Raw genomic sequence first — 18,944 nt, forward strand, 5'->3', positions numbered from 1 at the left:
CAATCATGGCTGATATTTTCTCATCCCCATTCTCCTGCCTTCTCTCCATAACCCCTGATCCCCTTATTAACCAAGAACCTATCTATCTCTGTCTTAAAGACACTCAGTGAATTGGCCTCCACAGCCTTCTGTGGCAAAGAATTCCACAGATTCACCACCCTCTGGCTGAAGAAATTCCTCATCTCTGTTATAAAGGATCGTCCCTTTAGTCTGAGATGGTGTCCTCTGTTTCTAGTTTTTCCTACAAGTGGAAACATCCTCTCCACGGCCACTCTATCCAGGCCTCGCAGTATCTTGTAAGTTTCAATAAGATCCCCTCTCATCCTTCTGAACTCCCAACGAGTACAGACCCAGAGTCCTCAAACGTTCCTCATACGAGGGATCATTCTTGTGAACCTCCTCTGGGCTCTTTCCAAGGCCAGCACATCCTTCCTTAGATACAGGGCCTAAAACTACTCAATACTCCAAATGGTGTCTCCAATTGGTGTCTCCAATGGTGTCTCCTTATACAGCCTCATAAGTACATCACTGGTCTTGTATTCTAGCCCTCTTGACATGAATGCTAACATTGCATTTGCCTTCTTAACTGCCGACTGAACCTGCACATTAACCTTAAGAGAATCGTGAACAAGGACTCCCAAGTCCCTTTGTGCTTCGGATTTTTTAAGCATTTCCCTATTTAGAAAACAGTCTATGCCTAAATTCCTCCTTCCAAAGTGCATAACCTCAGATTTTTCCACATCATATTTCATTTGCCACTTCATTGCCCACTCTCCTAGCTCATCCAAATCCTTCTGCAGACCCCTTGCTTCCTCAATACTACCTGTCCCTCTACAGATCTTTGCATCATCTGCAAACTTAGCAACAGTGCCTTCAGTTCCTTCTTCCAGATTATTGTATTTTTCTTTTCAGCAATATTTATATTAATTGTTGTTTGTGGAATCTCACTGTATGAGAACAACGACTGTGCTTCATAAAGTTGTCCATTGGTTGTGAAACATCCTAACATGGTGCTACATAATTGTAAGTTTCTTCATTCTTTGATTTCTGGCGGTAGTGTCTGCACAAGAAGACTGAGTCAGTCAGAAACAGCTCGTTTATCTGGGGAGAGACACAATCACTGACTCAGAGACTGGCTTGATCCCGCCATGGCTACACCTGGCCAACAGCTCGCCCCATCACGGGTCTTGGTGCACACAGCTCCCTATGCAATGAGGATCCGAAACTCAAGTTCGCGCCACATTCTTCAAAGAGGATTCGGCCAGAAACCGTTCAGTGTGATAACGAGGGATAGATAGGGAAACACATTCATCCATCAGTGACAGAGGAATCACAATGAGGAACTGGGGAATGTGAATACTGTTCTCCCACTCAACCCTTAATCAAATTCATTCAATCCTCATTTTCAACTGTCCCTCAAGATTTGATGTCATCTGCAAATTTGACAAGGTTGTGCAGAGTTCCGAATTCAATTGTTCATGTAAATTGGGAAAGCTAGGATCACAGATTCTCAGACTATGTGGGTGGCATGCTGGCACAGTGATTAGCACTGCCGCCTCAGTGCCAGGGACCCGGGTTCAATTCCACATTGGGTGACTGTCAGTGTGGAGTTTGCACGTTCTCCCAGTGTCTGCGCGGGTTTCCTCCAGGTGCTCCGGATTTCACCCACAGTCCAAAGATGTGTCGATGAGGTGGAGTTACGGTGGTATGGGCAGGGGGGTGGGCTAGGTAGGGTGCGCTTTCAGAGGTTTGGTGCAGACTCGATGGGCTGAATGGCCTCCTTCTATGCTGCAGGGATTCTATTTCTACTTGGCCTGTATTCTCCCACATCCGACATATTGGGCGGGATTCTCCCCTATCCGGTGGGGCGGGCAACTCCGGCGGGACGGAGTGGCGTGACCCACTCCGGCGTCGGGCCGCCCCAAAGGTGCGGAATCCTCCGCAGCTTCAGGGGCTAGGCCCTCCCCAGAGTGGTTTGCGCCCCGCCGGCGGCGGGAAAGGGGCTTGGCGCGTGCTGGCGTCATCCCCGTGCATGCGCAGAGGGCTTCACTTCCGCACCGGGAATGGCGGACCGGTACAGCCTCCGGTGCAGAAGGATAGAGTACCCCCACGGCTCAGGCCTGCCCGCGGATTGGTGGGCCCCGATCGCGGGCCAGGCCACCGTGGGGGCACCTCCCGGGGCCAGATCCCCCACGCACCCCCCCCCCCCCCCCCCCAAGAACCCCAGAGGTCGCCCGTAAGGGACCTACTCCAATTTACGCCGGCAGGACCGGCGGGACTTCGGCCCATCGCGGGCCGGAGAATTCGGGCAGCCCCGGCGCCCATTGAGTCGCGCCGGATCCCGCCAATCTCCGAGGCGGGCGGCGCAACTCACGCCAGGCTGATTTTTAAGGGCCCGGAGAATTTGGAAGACGGCAGGGGCGGGATTCACACCGACCCCCGGCGATTCTCCGACCCGGCCGGGGGGGGGGGGGGGGGTCCGAGAATCCCGCTCATTGTTACTCAAACACACAACAGAGTTAGATGCCCAACATATTCAACCAAGTTAAAGCAATGATCAACAGAGAGGGTCGGAATGTATATCTCGACACAGGGCGTCAGGATGTTATGCTGGTCTGACCATAGCTGGAGTGTTCAAGATTATTCGCACCGTCGAGGCACAGGTGGGAACTTTCAAGTTTTGGAAAAGTATTTGGAGGAGAGCCCAAGTGGTCCTGTCAAGAGGCCTGATAAGTGAGTCGGGAGTGGGAAGTCCCTCAACCTTGAAAAAGAAGGGTCTCCGAGCAACATGAAGCAACCAACAAAGTAAAACACATCAATGTTCAATTACAGAGCGATCTTACATGACAGGTTAATTGATCATTATGTCCCTTAACAATCCCTAAACCTGTTCAAATTCAAGACAATGCATCAAATAAGTGGAATAACGTGCTAATTGTCACACAACCTTTAAGGTTTTTTGCTCCTCTCTGACTGGCATGGAGATGTCAACGGTATAATCCTAAAAAATCATGCCGTAAAAAGACGTGCGGCATGCCATTAAAAAACACACAGACACGCACCCACAATCATATGAGCCTAAACATAAATGAAAATCCTTCAAATATCAGGGGAAGAAAGTGAAAGTCCGTCCTACCAATACAGAACCCCATGTCGCAGAATATACAGAAATGGCAGTAATGAGAGGGCAGCACGGTGGCGCAGTGGGTTAGCCCCGCTGCCTCACGGCGCCGAGGTCCCAGGTTCGATCCCGGCTCTGGGTCATTGTCCGTGTGGAGTTTGCACATTCTCCCCGTGTTTGCAAGGGTTTCGCCCCACAACCCAAAGATGTGCAAGGTAGGTGGATTGCACACACTATATTGCTCCTTAATTGGAAAAAAATTAATTGGGTACACTAAATTTATATTAAAAAAAAGAAATGGCAGTAATGCAACCTTACAAACAGAGCTAGAACTGACTGAAGGAACTTGCCAGCAGCTCGTGTCTTATAATCTGCGAGGAGCAAACATTCCCATTGATCTGAATAAAGCACTGTGCTCAAACAATCGGAACTTCAAATGACAACCAAGACCAGTTCGGCACACTTTTGCAACTTCCTTGTTCACCTCTCTACCATGGAAACTGATGGAAGAGAGCATGAGAAACCCAAGCTTTTCCTCAAAATTGGGATTTACAGATTGCATGTGATCTCCTGTTGCTAAATGCCGGGAAACCCACTCTGAAAGCTAAGGGCATAATGACTGTTACCCTCTGATTTGAGAATGGTGAGGTCGGTGTTTAAGAAACAGGAACCACGTGACAACGGCAAACAGCACAGCCAAACTCGCAGCTTCTTTAAAGGTGGGTCCTGCCAAAGGCAGTGTGACATCTCTCTCCTGACATGTAGACCCAGTTGACATCACGGACGGTCAGTCGCTTGGTTATGCAAAACTTGCATATAAAAGAGAGGTGTTGCTGAAGCTTTTCATTTCGCACTCATCAGGACAAACACAAGAATGCCAATTTCAAACAATGACACCAATTTATACTGCAGCAAGATTGTTTGACGAGTAGACTTTGAGAGCTCTGTTGTTTTAACCATTGCAATGTCTCAGCCAATCAGAGTCAATATGCCAACCAATCAGCACCCGTTTCTCCTGTGGTATAAATTGTTGTGATTGTTTGAAATTTGGTATTCTTGCGTTTGTCCTAATGAGTGCAAGATGAAAGATTTCAGCAATGTCTCTCTTTTCAGCAGCATTATTAACACTTATGGTAGCAGGTTAGATTTTTCACAGATTTCCAGGCTAATTGTAATTTCTGAAGCCTGGGTGAGTTCTTCTTTCAGAAGGGTACCAAATCCGAGATAGAATTATAGAAAAGTTACAGCACATAAGGAGACCATTTGGCCCACCTTATCCATTCCAGCCCAAGGACACCCAGGTGCTTTTTCTATTCCCACCTTCCTGCAACCGGACCATAGCCCTGTAGTTTACAGCACTTACGGTGCAGATCCAGGTGCATTTTAAAAAAGAGTTTAGGGTCACTGCCTCCACCACCAACTCGGGCAGCGAAGCGAATTCCAGAGGCCCACTACCCTCTGTGTAAAAATGGTTTTCATGTCCCCTCTACACTTTCTGCCACCCATCTTGAATCTATGTCTCCTGGTTCTCCACCAGGAGAAACTATTTTATCCTGTCCACCCAATCTCTTTCCGCGCATAATTTTGTACACCTCAATTAAGTCACTCCTCAGCCTTCTTTGTTATAAGGAAAATAACTCCCAACCAATCCAATCTCTCCTCGTTGCCACAATTATTCATTTCATTATTATGGGGACCGTTCCTCAATTTCTAACCACAGTCCCATGCACCCAAACTCTGGCCACTCGGTGGAATGGGAGGTCAAATATATTGTGGATCGACTGCTGGGCTTGCCCAAGGTGGGTGAACAATGGATGAATTAATCTGTCCTTTCATGGGGTTGAGTCAGCCTGGTTGTCGAACCCAGTTGCTTAGTCTGGTAGGCTACAGGCCTTCTATGGCCAGTGAGTACTGCAGGGACCGGAGTGTTTCATGGACATCAGGATCAATATTATAATTACATTGACAAGTTTCTAGCCGAGAGTCACTCGGGCATAGGAGACATCTGATGTCGCAGGCACCTACCATACATCTTGCCCTCATCAGACAGGATGATCTTCCGTCGCCCACACGGTGGATATATGGCCAAGGCCTCTTGGAAGCTCTGCTCAATGTCGGGGCTCCACACTCCCTCAGCGTCATTGTCCAATGATTTTTCCAACCCATCCGCCCCGTCCTGCCTCCCCTCTCCGGGGCTCCCACTCCCATTCCAATCGTTGGACGCAATTGTGGCAGCTGGTGGGGCTCCGACAAGAGCCGGCGGGGTCACTGGAGAGAAACCTGCAAAAACAGCAAGGAAACAGAATGAGGTTGAGCACATGCTAGTCAGGAAGGTGCCATTGGCCATGGACACCCACTTAACTGGCACCAATATACAAGTGGAGTATCCTTTATCTAGAACCTCAGGAACAATTGCAAATCAGATTTCAGATCATTTCAGTATTCGGATAGAATATTACATTACAATAGTCTTATCGTTTACAAATGTAAATAAAATTACTAGAAAAGAAAGGTGTATCACTGAATAATAAATACAGGGTATCTGAAATAGGTTTCTTTTTGACATGTTCACCACAAGGATCACAAGGTAAAAAGTGCAGACAACTTGACTCCCTGCGCTAAAGGTCAATGAGGTTCAAAACAAAGCGGGCTTTATGGATTTACAGATAAAGATACTTGACCTGTAGATCCAGCTTCAGCCATACTACATGCTGATGATAATCACTATATTGTGCCCGGTTCCACTCACTGTTTAGCTTCAAGGTTTTTGAAAATTGAGCACAAAAATCTAAGCTGCACTGACGGAGATCGCCATCTCTCAGGTGAGATGCTAAAATGAGGCCCCGTCTGTCCACTCAGGTGAACATAGATCCCATGACAGTATTTGGAAAAAGAAGAGGAAAGCTGTTCCCATCTCCTGGCCAGAAAAGTATCCCTCAATTAACATCACGGATGATCTTGACAAGGGCAGAAAATCTAGGCCAACATTCCCAGTGCGATACTGAGGGACTGTCGCGTTGTCAGAGGTGCATCTTTCAGAGGAGTCACAAAGTTGAGGCCCCTCAGGTAATTAAACATCCCATGTCCCTTTTCAAAGTATGGCTTTTATATTACAAAAGTGACTCCATTTCTCAATGCACTTCACTGACTGCAAAAAGCTTCAGGACACCCAGAGGTTGTGACACAATATAAATGCACGGTCTTTCAAGTCTACTGTTCAATGCAGGATAGAGTGTGGCCTACAATAGCCAAATCCGTTTGAACTCCTATTGTCTGGTGGAATTCACACAAAGTGCTCAGGCCCGCCTCTGTTGGCTCTGAAAACAATGTTGTGGGCATTTGTTGGAAGGATGCTCAGATTGGCATGCATCATGCCATGGCCACACATTCTCGAGGCTCTTTCACACCGATTCCTCCAACCATCAGCCTGCAAGTTCAAATCAGTCACCAGGAAAGCCATAAACCCGCCAACAGATACCAGTGCATGCACTAAACACAAACAGCCAGTTCCAGACAACTGTGCTCCTCTAGACTCTCAGCCCCGGCATTCCCCGACTGGTTCCCCTTTATTAATCCTGCTTATTACCGCCTCAAAGAATTCTAATACATTTTACAACATGAAGCCATGCTGACGCTGCTTGATTGTATCATGTATTTCTAAATGCTCTGCTACTGCATCCTTTATAATGGCTTCTAACATTTTCCCAATGGTTGACCAAGGAAGCGAAGGATAGTATTAAACTGAAAGAAAAAACAGACAATATGGCAAAGATTAGTGATATTCCAGAGGATCGGGAAAGGTTTTTAAAAAAACAACACAAGATGACCAAAAAATAATAAAGAGGGAGAAAATAAACTCTGAGAGTGAACTAGCAAAATTGATAGCATGGGCTTCTTTAAATATATGAAAAGGAACAGAGAGGCCAAATTGAACAAATTCACCCAGACGCGGGCCCAGAACACAAAACGCAAAATATCAGTAGGGGAACATTTTGGGACAGTGATCAGTGTGTCATATGGTTAAGTAAAAGGACAAAGAACAATCTAAAGCAAGAACGATTAACTGGATAAATGCCAACTTCAATGGGCTAAGAATCGATCTGGACCGAATAAATTGGAATCAATGTTTGGCAGGGAAAACATTGCTGAGCAACGGGGTACCACCTTCCAAGTAAAGATGGTTTGGGAACAGTCAGGGTATACTATCGCAAAAGGGAAAGGTAGGGCAAACAAATCCAGTGCTCCTGAATGACGGAAGAGATAGAGATTAAGATGAAGAACAAGAAAGGTATGCTCATGACAGAGGTCAGGTGGATAATACAGTGCACAGTCAGGCTGAATATAGAAGGTTCAGAGGGGAAGTATGTAAGAGAAGCAAAGAGAGAGTATGAAAAGAGACTGGCAGCTGACACAAAAAGGGAATTCCAGTCTTCTACAAGCGTCTACATAATACATAGTAAAAGGCTGGCAAAAGGAGGAATAGGGCTGATGAGAGACCAAAATAGGGATTTACACATGGAGGCAGGACAAACAGCAGAGCTATTAAATGAAAACTTCACATCGGTCTTCAGTAAGCAAGAAGGTGCTACCCAGGTAATGGTGAAAGACGGGGAAATTAATAGCGCTGAGAGATTTGAAATTGATCAGAAGGATGTAGTGGATAGATTAGACAATTAGTTTAACTTTGGTGGTGGGGAAACGTCTAGAAACAATAATTCAAAATAAAATTAATAGTCAAATGGACAAATATGGGTTAGTTAAGGAAAGCCCCGGCTCTGGGTCACTGTCAGTGTGGAGTTTGCACATTCTCCCAGTGTTTGCGTGGGTTTCGCCCTCACAACCCAAAGATGTGCAAGATAGGTAGTTTGGCCATGCTAAATTGCCCCTCAATTGGAAAAAAATGAATTGGGTACACTATATATATTTTTTAAAATCTTGTAAAAGACATTGGGCCAATGGGAATTCTCCCATTTTGAAACTAAGTGCAGTGGACAGCTCCGCTGGCGCCTGTACGACATACAAGAATGGCAGGATGTCACGCCAGATTCGATTTGCAAATTCGATTAATTATGCACAGGCTTCCCAACTGGTGGACTTGTCTACCGCGCTCAACTTCACAGTCTTGGCGACATATTCAAATACCAGTCCAGCACTCGCATTACTCTCTCCAGCCCACCTGTCTTCACCAGGCCGTACAGGACGTCTGAAACCCTGATGCAAAAAACTAGCAGCCTCAAGAAGTCTGTTCCTCAATTCAACCAACCAACCCCCCCCCCCCCCCCCCACAAAATCACCTTCAAGGGGCCGATGCACCAGTTGGACCTCTACACACCGCATCTGGAGGCTTTGTGCATCACTTCCTGTAAATCACTTGATACCCCTTTGACCCCCTTGTTTGGGAGCTTTTCATGCAGCCTTGTTGGAGTCCAGCTTCCCTCCCCTCGGTCTTGCCTCTGCCTTCCACTGTTCATCGTCTTCATCCATCTCCTTTCCCCACTGCCTGCCACTGCGAACCCACGCCCTCCTTCCATATTGTCCCCCTGGTCTTCGCCAGGCCACCACGCCTTGTGCACGTCATCGCGTTTGGCGCCGACGTGATTTTCCCGCTGGCGTGACACTAGATTGAAAGTCCGGATGGGACACCCGTGGGCAGCTGTTTTATTGAGCTTTAATGAGATACAAATTCATGCAAATAGAACTCGCACCACCCTTCAGCGGGGTGACTGGCCCGCCATTTTTTTAAATTATAAATTGAGAGAGTACCCAATTATATTTTTACAATTAAGGGGCAATTTAGCGTGGCCAATCCACCTAACCTGCACATCTTTGGGTTGTGGGGGTGACGCAGACACGGGGAGAATGTGGAAACTCCACACAGTGACATGGGGTGGGGATCAAACCTGGGTCCTCAGCACTGTAGACAACAGTGCAAACCACAGCACCACCATGCCACCCAACAGGCCCACCATTAACCTGCTATTGATGGCACGGTAGCACAGTGGTTAGCAGTTGCTTCACAGCACCAGGGACCCGGGTTTGATACCCAGCTTGGGTCACTGTTTGTGCGGAGTCTGCACGTTCTCCCAGTCTCTGCGTGGGGTTGCTCAGGGGGCTCCGGTTTCCTCCCACACGTCCCAAAAGATGTGCTTGTTAGGTGAATTGGGCATTCTGAATTCTCCCTCAGTGTACTCGAACAGGCGCCGGAATGTGGCAACTAGGGGCTTTTTATAGTAACTTCATTGCAGTGTTAATGCAAGCCTACTTGTGACAATAATAGAGAATATTAGTATTGGTGGAATTGTAATCTGATTTTATGCTGGTGAGTTTCCGATATTTTGGCTCCCGTCATTCTCCCAGTGTTTGCATGGGTTTCGCCCCCAGAACCCAAAAGATGTGCAGGCTAGGTGGATTGGCCACGCTAAATTGCCTCAAATGAAAAAAATGAATTGGGTACACTAAATTTTTTTTTTTTTTTTTTTTTTTTTAAAAAAGAATGTTGGCTCCCGCCAGATTCTCCACGCCCGCACACCACCAAATCCGCCATGGGCAGGATGTGAGAATTCTGTCCTTTAGTTCGGCCTCAGCTGGGGTAGTGGGTACAGTTCTGGGCACTGCACTTAAGGAAAGATGTAGAGATTGAACAGAGGGCAGAAAAGATTCATGAGAATAGTTCCAGGGATGCGAATCTTTAGTTTATTGAAAATAAATTTTAGAGTACCCAAATAATTTTTTCCAATTATGGGGCAATTTACAGTGGCCAATCCACCTACCCTGCACATCTTTGGGTTGTGGGGGTGAAACCCACGCAAACACGGGGAGAATGGGCAAACTCCACTCGGGCAGTGACCCAGAGCCGGGATTGAACCTGGGACCTCGGCGCCATGAGGCAGCAATGCTAACCACTGTGCCACCATGCTGCCCTGAGAAACTTCAGTTGTGAAGATAGTATGGAGAATCTGGTGAAGAGAAGGTTGAATGATTTAATAGAGGATTTCAAAATCATGAGGGGTTTTGACAGAGTGGATAGAGAGAAAACGCTCCCACCCACGAATGGATCGCGAACGGGAGGGCACAGATTTAAATGTAATTGGCAAAAAAAAGTAATAGTAACAGGAGGGAAAGTCTTTTCACGTAGTGAGTGCTTAGGGCTTGGAAAGCACTGTCTAAGTGTGTGGTGGAGGCAGTTTTAATCGAGGTTTTCAAAGGTTATCTGAAAAGGAAGAATGTGCAGCGTCACGAGGGGAATGGGGGACTGGGTGAGTTGCTCAGTCGGAGAGCTGGCACAGACACAATACGCGAAAAGGTGTCCTTCTGCACTGTAACAATTCTATCATTCTGGGTGGAGGCAGAGAGAAAGGGAGAGAGAGAGAGAGAGAGAGAGAGAGAAAAATGAACAGAGTGAGTGAGTGAGTGAGTGTGAGTGAGTGAGTGGGTGGAGACTGGGGGAAAAAAACCTGCGCCAGTGCACTCAATCAATCCTCCCACAGTTGACTTTAAGTGTAAACGGCTGTACAATACTGAATCTGGGGTGGTTTTGAAGCTGAATGTGTAATGTTGGCATGCGTTCCAGTTCCTAGCACTCAAGCCAATTATGTTGATAACGACAAAAATGCAAAAAAAAAAAACCTGCCTCACTATTAAATTAAACTTCCCGCGCGATGGTTTTACTCAGATTTGCATATCCAGTCGAACGTCCTGCACAGAATATAAGCCAACCAGTTTGGGAAAAACAAATTTCCCTTAAATAATTAGATATATTAAATCTAAACCAAGGAAGGCTACGCTATAATAAGGTATTGAAGTGACACAATGCCGATAAAACAACTGCTTTATAATAAAACTAATCTTTGAAAAAGAATCATGACAATAGGTGTACACTGCACTGCAATCTAACACTGCCAATCCAGCCAGAAGTATTCACTGGGAAGAAAATAGTTCCAGTGTCCTTTGTTTAGATACCTAGTCACATAGTCGGACCAGGAATTGTTTACCGGACAAGACATTTCACAGATTCCAATTTACATGCATCATAACTCTTTTTTTTTTTTTAAAAACAGGGCATATTTCATGCACATCAAGGCTACATGCACCCCAACACCTGCCCGGACCACACCTTTGAAGAGTTGAACAATTCCATCGGTAGGGGCTTCTCTTTGTATCGATGGCGTCTTGACTCAAGGTCCTCCCCCAGTGCCCCAGGACGTATTCACCGAATAGTTCTGAGGTACAGGGCAGAACCAAAGAGAGGGCCCATCAAAGATCAACCGATCCCTGAGCCAGGCAGGAGAGCACCAAAAATCAAAAGATAAAAGAAAAACAGCAGGGTGGAGTTGGTGAGGGTGGGGCAGAGGAGAAATATTTAAAGAGTCGCAAATCCATTTGAAGTTGGGGGAAAAACTAACCAGGGAAAAAGATTAAACCGTCTCCTTGCTTCACCCTCCCCCACGAATCCACACAACATGGAATCTTCCATGGGGTCACCAGTTGCAGTGTTGGGGTCAGTCTCCACACGTTCATTGGGAATGTTGCATGTGTATATTTGAAAGTGTCGACTGCCAGAATAGTCATCCAGTTATAAAATGTCAGCTTGTGAACTTAAAGGCAGCTCTTCATTGGTTGGGAATGACCTAATGATTTATAAATATAATCTCTCTTTCCTCCCACACCCCCCTCCTCCCACACCACCCACCCAAACAAAATATTGTAATCCATCTCAGTTTCTCCAAATAGATAACAAACAGCAGCTTAATATGAGGCCTGCATGGCCTTGGCATTCTCCGCACATAGCTGCTGTATTCTTTCACGAGTCATGGTGCTTATTTTCCCCTCGCTGCACGGGTCTTGTGAATAGACAGCGGAGATTTGGCATTTAACTTGGGCCTGGTCTAAGTCTGCCATCTCACATCCTGCCCAGGTAACACCGGGGTTTTGAGGGCTCATGCCCCACTCCAGGAGCCGAGTACATGCAGTGCCCTGGGGGAAGTGCTGCACTGCCAGAGGAGCTGGCTTTCGAATGGGACGTTGAAACAAGGCCCCATTTCTCCTTTCGCGTGATTGCCATGGGTGTCATGGCATTTCTCAGAGTTCTCCCCAGTGCTCTGACCAATATTTATCCCCCTTTACAACACCCCAACAAGTTATCTGGTCATTAGCTCATTGCTGTTTGTGGGAGCTAGCTGTGTAAACATTGGCTGCTGTGCTTCCTTTACAACGATGACTACACTCTTAAGGTACTTCGTTGCACATTGCAATGTCCTTCGGTTGTGATGATTGCTAGATTTAAAATACAGCTCGACCACAAAACAATCACATGACCTAGCCCACCAAACTGACAGGCAAAGCAGAGCGTGTCTCAATAGTTCGCAAGTCAGGGCAGCATGGTAGTGCAATGGTTAGCAATGCTGCCTCACGTGGCATGGCAATGTTACAACGGGAAAGAGAATATAGTTTATGGAGAGCGAGGGAATAGAGCGGGGGGGGGGGGGGGGGGGGGGGGGGTAATTCTGTAGGTTGTTTTTTTTTCTTTCTTTGCATGGGTCGGCCCGCGTGGGTGTTTAAGAGATGTTAATGTGGTAAACTGTGAAAGTTACAATGTCTCAATAAAGTATTTTCTTAAAAAAAAAAGCAATGCTGCCTCACGGTGCTGCGGTCCCAGGTTTGATCCCGGCTCTGGGTCACCAATGTGTGGAGTTTGCACATTCTCCTCGTGTTTGCGTGGGTTTTGCCCCCACCACCCAAAGATGTGCAGGCTAGGTGAATTGGCCACGCTAAATTGCCCCTTAATTGGAAAAAATGAATTGGAAACTCCAAATTTCTTTTTTAAAAGCTAGTTCGCAAGTCTGACCCCTTAAAAGACGAGATGTGCCATATGGTGTGCTACCTGGTCCCACAGATCAAGAGCATCCCAGTCTAATGCTGTGCGCGTCAAATGATCTGAACCAGAGGATCAGTGCTGCCAAACGTGACCCAATGTTATAAAACTTGGATGTGTTTGAGTGATGCATAGAATGGAATCCATAGAATTCCCTATAGTGCAGGAGGAGGCCATTCGACCCATCGAGTCTGCACCAACCCTCCGAAAGAGCACTCCACCAAAGCCCGCACCCCTAGCCTATCTCCGTAACCCCACCTAACCTGCACATCTTTGGAAACCGGAACACCCGGAGGAAACCCATGCAGAAACAGGGTGAAAGCACCAGCTTCACGCAGTCACCAAAGGCCGGAATCGAACCCGGGTTCCTGGCACTGTGATGCAGCAGTGCTAACCATAGTGCCTCTCAAATAATGTTAAAGGTTTGTGCAAGACGGAAAAAAGGGAATAGGAAAAAAAAAGCAAAACATCCAGAAAAATAAACGTCTATATCCACCTTTGGGTTGAGCAATCTAATAGTTTTGCATTCAGGAGCATTCACTTTCTGCCCAGCATCTAATTATACTAAAACGTTAGCCAGGAAAGTAGCAATAATTTCCCTTTCGTGAATTGCACTGGATATTCATGTCACCTACATTTCCATTCCTTCAATCTCTTCGAAGTGGACTGAACAAGTATTTGGTGAAATGAAGTCAGACAGGAATCAGTCAGCTGCTTCACTTCACAGCATGTAAACATAACACTTATATTTAACAGAGCTTCCCAATGAAGTAAAGCAGACTAACAGATATAATCAGACTCAGTTCAAACAGTACAAAATTGCCTTGACATAATATAAAATAGCGAATATACTGTGCTTCCCACATCGGTAGGTCACCTCATTGGACATAAACAAAGGACATTTTAACCATTCTCCATTTTAGCATCGAGACAAGCTTAACTGCAGCTGACTTGCCTTTCAAATTTTCCGTCTTAAACTTTAGACTGGCTGAGAGAGAGATCTGGTTGTCGCTAAATGCTGAGATAGCTGAATTTTACCTGCCGACACAGTAGAAACTCATGGCTTGAGAAATGCCAGGCTTCAGCGAGGACCCAAGGATAAAACAGTGGATTTATTCAATTAAAACTTGCCTGAATATTCACATCACTGCATCTGTTTAATCTCTGCCAGAAAGGGATCAGAGACAGACCAACACAATGGGTGAGAGAGGTTTAAAGCTCAGCACTGGACACTGGTGGAAAGTGAAAGAGTATTTCTCATTGGAGGAGGAAGCAAATCATAACAAATCCATGTGAAATATCCAAAGGGTCAAGCTGGCCTTCCCCAGAAACCTCTCCACAAACTGCGAGGCTTATGATCACAAAGATATTGACATTGCTGACAACATTCTTTGTGCCTGATGTGTTATGTCATTTGGAATAACACAAGCTGCCACTTGATGCAGTTTTGAGTAAAAGATGCTCCAGACTTTGAAGTGAGTTCAATGTGTTTTATTGAACGAGTAGCACAGTTCTCAATGAGTTCGACTCTCTGCTAATCTAAATGTAGTAACTCAGTCTAACTGAACCAGCCTTGCTCTAAGCCACGTGCTGGGGTGTGATCCTGAGGAAACACCCTGTCTCACCCTGTAGATGTTGGTCTGTGGAAATAGACGGGGTATGAGTGCCTCATCCCTTTTATAGTGAAATACCACCCCTCAGTGTCCTGACTGCTCATTGGTTGTGTCCTATTCGATGCGTTCATTAGCTGCATGTTTGCATATCATGACATCGCCCCTTTTAAAAAATGTTTTGTTGCCGTATGTGCATGTATTTACATGTGAATGAGTCTTTGGAACGTGACTGACGGAGGACAACAGAACAGAGCAAACAAAACAAATGTTCACAAGTCCAGTCTCCGAAGCTTGCGTCTGATCCTGGTCGACCGCCGGAGAGGTGGCGGAGGGGACGACGGCGCCTTGACAGGCGGGATGGAAACCTGACTGGTGGCCTCGTGGTGCGAGGTATCATGAGGTGGCAATTCAACATATGGAAATGGAGGAGAAAGTGGTTGCGGGCAGGCAACATTGCGTAGTGCCCGTCGATTCCTTTGCACGATGAAGCCATCAGCCATACGAACAACATAAGAGCGGGGCGCGGCCTGTCGAACAACGACAGCCGGGGCAGACCACCCACCATCCGGTATCTGGATCGTGACAGTGTCTGGCGGGGACAGCACGGCCAGATCGGAGGCATGGGCATCATAGCCCTTCTTTTTTAAAAATATTTTAAATTTTTTTTATTTAAAACAAATTTGTAACATTTACAGAAAAAAAGACAATAAGCAAAGAACTTTAACATGGTAAAAACAAACAGTGGGAAAAAACAAACATAATAAGGCACATCCCCCGTCGGCTCTGTTTGCACAGCCCACATCGTAAAGCGACTTCCCCCTCCGGGGTATCCCTGGTCCCCACTTGTGCCTCCCCTACCCTATCTCACAGCAGCCGCCCCCGCCCAGACTTCCCCAGCCCCAAAATCCTGAACTCCCAGGTCAGCCACCTGCTTGGCCCTAGCTCACCCCTCCTCCTACGCTCCCTAGTGCCCCCTGACCTACGTTAGCCTCGCTGACCCCTACCTTTGGCGCCTGGCCGACTACCACCTGACCACTCGGGCCCTCCCCCCCCCACACACAGAAAAGACCTATTAACATGATTGCATTCCTAAGTGAGTAAACAGCCCAGAGCCAGTACTCCAGAACAGAGGCCCCGCTCTCCTGCCGAAAGATACTGACTGCACCATTCTCGACTGTTAAAGCACGGGCCATTGTCGCTCATGACGGTGATTGGGGTGCCATGCCTTGAGAACGTCTCCTTACAGGCTTTGATGACAGTTCGAGAGGTGAGGTCCGGGAGCTTCAGCACCTCAGGGTAATTGGAGAAATAGTCGATGACCAATACGTAGTTGCGACCATTCGCATGAAAGAGGTCGATGCCAACCTTGGACCACGGAGAGGTCACTATGTCATGCTGTTGGAGCGTCTCCTTGCTCTGCGCTGGCTGGAACCGCTGACAGGTAGCACAGTTCAGGACCATGTTCATGATGTCCTGGCTGATGCCGGGCCAGTAGACAGCTTGCCGGGCTCTGCGTCTGCACTTCTCGATGCCCAGGTGTCCCTCATGAATCTGGTGCAGCACCAAGCTCTGGAGACTGAGCGGACTGACCATCCTGTCCAGCTTGAGGAGGATACCATCAATCACCATCAGGTCATCCTTCACATTGTAAAATTGTGGGCACTGTCCTTTCTGCCAGCCATTGGTGAGGGTGTGGATGACGCGCTGCAAGAGAGGGTCCTTGGCTGTCTCATCACGGATGAGAACTACCTTCTCATCTGTCGCCGGGAGAGTGCTAGCACACAGCTGCACCTGCGATTCGATGTGCTGGATGATCTCCAGCGGCTCACTGGGCGAGGTGACGGAGCGGGACAATGCATCAGTGATGATTAGCTCCTTGCCAGGTGTGTACACCAAGTTGAAGTCATACCTAAGTTTAAGCAGGATGCTCTGCAACCGAGGCGTCATGTCGTTCAGGTCCTTGTGGATGATGTGGACCAGAGGCCTATGATCCGTCTCGACTGTGAATGTCGGCAGGCCGTAGACATCATCATGAAATTTGACGATACCGATGCGAAGACCCAAGCACTCCTTCTCAATCTGTGCATATCTGGTTTCAGTGGCAGTCATCACCCTTGATGCGTAGGCTACTGGTGTCCAGGATGATCTGTCATCTCGTTGAAGCAACACCGCACCGATGCCATCCTGACTCGCATCTGTGGATATCTTTGTCTCCTGGTCCGGGTCGAAGAATGCCAGGACTGGTGCAGTGGTGAGCTTGGCTTTCAGCTCCAGCCACACTGTCTGGTGTGCCACCTTCCACTCAAAGGCAGTTGACTTTTTCACCAGGTTGCGTCGAGCTGTGGTGTGTGTGGCCATGTTTGGAATGAACTTGCCCAGAAAATTGACCATACCCAAGAAGCGCAGCACTGCCTTTTTGTCCTCCGGGAACTTCATCGCCTCGAATGCCTTGATTTTGTCTGTGACCAGGCGCACACCATGCTGCGAGATCTGGTCGCCTAGGAACTTGAGCGTTGATGTGCCAAAACAACATTTGGACCTCTAACTTTAGGCCATTGGCATGTACACCTTCTGGAGACTGGACACATGTTCTTCAGGGGTTGTGGACCATATGATGATGTTGTCCACGTACATGCGAATCCCTTCAATGCCTTCCATCATCTGCTCCATGATGCGATGGAATATCTCCGATGCCGAGATGATGCCAAATGGCATGCGATTGTAGCAGTATCAGCCAAAAGGCGTGTTGAAGGTGCAGAGCCTTCTGCTGGACTCTTCCAGCTGGATTTGCCAAAATCCCTGTGATGCATCCAATTTGGTGAAGAAGCGCGCGTGTGCCATCTCATTTGTGAGTTCCTCCCGCTTCGGGATGGGTAGTGTTCCCGCATGATATTCTTATTGAGATCCTTGGGATCAATGCAGATGCGCAGGTCCCCCGAAGGCTTCTACACGCACACAATCGAGCTGACCCAGTCATTCGGTTCGGTGACCTTGGATATGATGCCTTTTTGCTAAAGATCCTTGAGCTGTGCCTTCAGGCGCTCTCTCAGTGGAGCCAGGACCCGACGTGGTGCGTGGACCACTGGCTTGGCATCAGGCCGGAGCAGAATCTTCTATTGATACGGCAGCGTGCCCATCCCATCGAACACATCTGGATACTGGGCAAGGATGTCGTCGATGCCGGCCTGAAGATCCACATGGGAGGCTGTCGTGGTGTAAACCCTTTGAATGAGGTTCAGCTGCTTGCAGGCGTGCATACCTAGTAGGGGTGTCCTGTCCAGCTTAACAATTTCAAAGCGTAACCGTGCTTGTGTGTGTTGGTTGGGTATGTGCAGATGGCAGGATCCCATTGCCGTGATGGCATTCCGTTGTGATCCAGGAGGATGCAGGCAGCTGGAAGGACTGTGGGGGGCTTCTTAATGCATCTGAAGTCTGCCTGCGAGAGGAGGTTGGCACAGGCACCTGCGTCCAGCTTGAACTGGGGCAGCACGGTAGCCTTGTGGATAGCACAATTGCTTCACAGCTCCAGGGTCCCAGGTTCGATTCCAGCTTGGGTCACTGTCTGTGTGGAGTCTGCACATCCTCCCAGTGTGTGCGTGGGTTTCCTCCGGGTGCTCCGGTTTCCTCCCACAGTCCAAAGATGTGCGGGTTAGGTGGATTGGCCATGATAAATTGCCCTTAGTGTCCAAAATTGCCCTTAGTGTTGGGTGGGGTTACTGGGTTATGGGGATAGGGTGGAGGTTTTGACCTTGGGTAGGGTGCTCTTTCCAAGAGCCGGTGCAGACTCGATGGGCCGAATGGCCTCCTTCTACACTGTAAATTCTATGATTCTATGATGATGATAAACTGGATGGGGCAGTGGTTCAGTGCTCGCCATTCATCCTTGGAATCCACAGCTAGGATCACTTGGACTTGCGAGGTGTCTGATGTGGCATATTCACACTTTGAAATAACGCCCACACGGTAGGCGTTGTCCAGGCATTCAGCATCTGGATCCGTTGCACTGCCGGGATCAGAATCCTGTAGGCATTGTTGCACACTCCGGATGCGCCTTTGTCGGAATTGGTAGCCCTGGCTCCTGACTGGTGGTGCAGATCTGCACAGGGCTGCATAGTGGCCTGGCTTCCTGCAGTTTAAACAGCGTCTGCCTCTTGCAGGGCAGTGTTTCTTTAAATGGGCGGTGCCACAGTTCGAACACGTCATGACGTCAGCGTCCTGACACTCCGTGCGTCGTTGCACATGCGCAGTGCGGTTCTCAGACGTCTGCACCTGCGCAGTGCGGGTTTTGGCCGCTTCGTTATCCCGTACACATCACGCATGCGCGGGCCCAGGGAAGAGC

At 47.9% G+C, this 18,944-nt stretch overlaps 1 protein-coding gene across 7 annotated transcripts in view; it reads right to left on the reverse strand.

Moving 5' to 3' along the window:
• tead3a (TEA domain family member 3 a) overlaps positions 1–18,944 on the reverse strand; it is a 346,400-nt gene that overhangs the window by 217,226 nt on the left and 110,230 nt on the right. For 6 of the 7 annotated variants that reach the window (XM_072480604.1, XM_072480605.1, XM_072480601.1 and 3 more), the window contains one exon: positions 5,147–5,401. In XM_072480604.1, the coding sequence (XP_072336705.1) occupies positions 5,147–5,153 (7 nt within the window). In that variant the 5' untranslated portion in view covers positions 5,154–5,401. Of the gene's footprint in view, positions 1–5,146; positions 5,402–11,234; positions 11,376–18,944 lie in introns of those variants that run through there. The other variant, XM_072480603.1, reaches the window with a different exon arrangement.

Source organism: Scyliorhinus torazame, chromosome 17 (assembly GCF_047496885.1).
Source record: "Scyliorhinus torazame isolate Kashiwa2021f chromosome 17, sScyTor2.1, whole genome shotgun sequence".
In the NCBI taxonomy this organism is placed as follows: domain Eukaryota; kingdom Metazoa; phylum Chordata; class Chondrichthyes; order Carcharhiniformes; family Scyliorhinidae; genus Scyliorhinus; species Scyliorhinus torazame.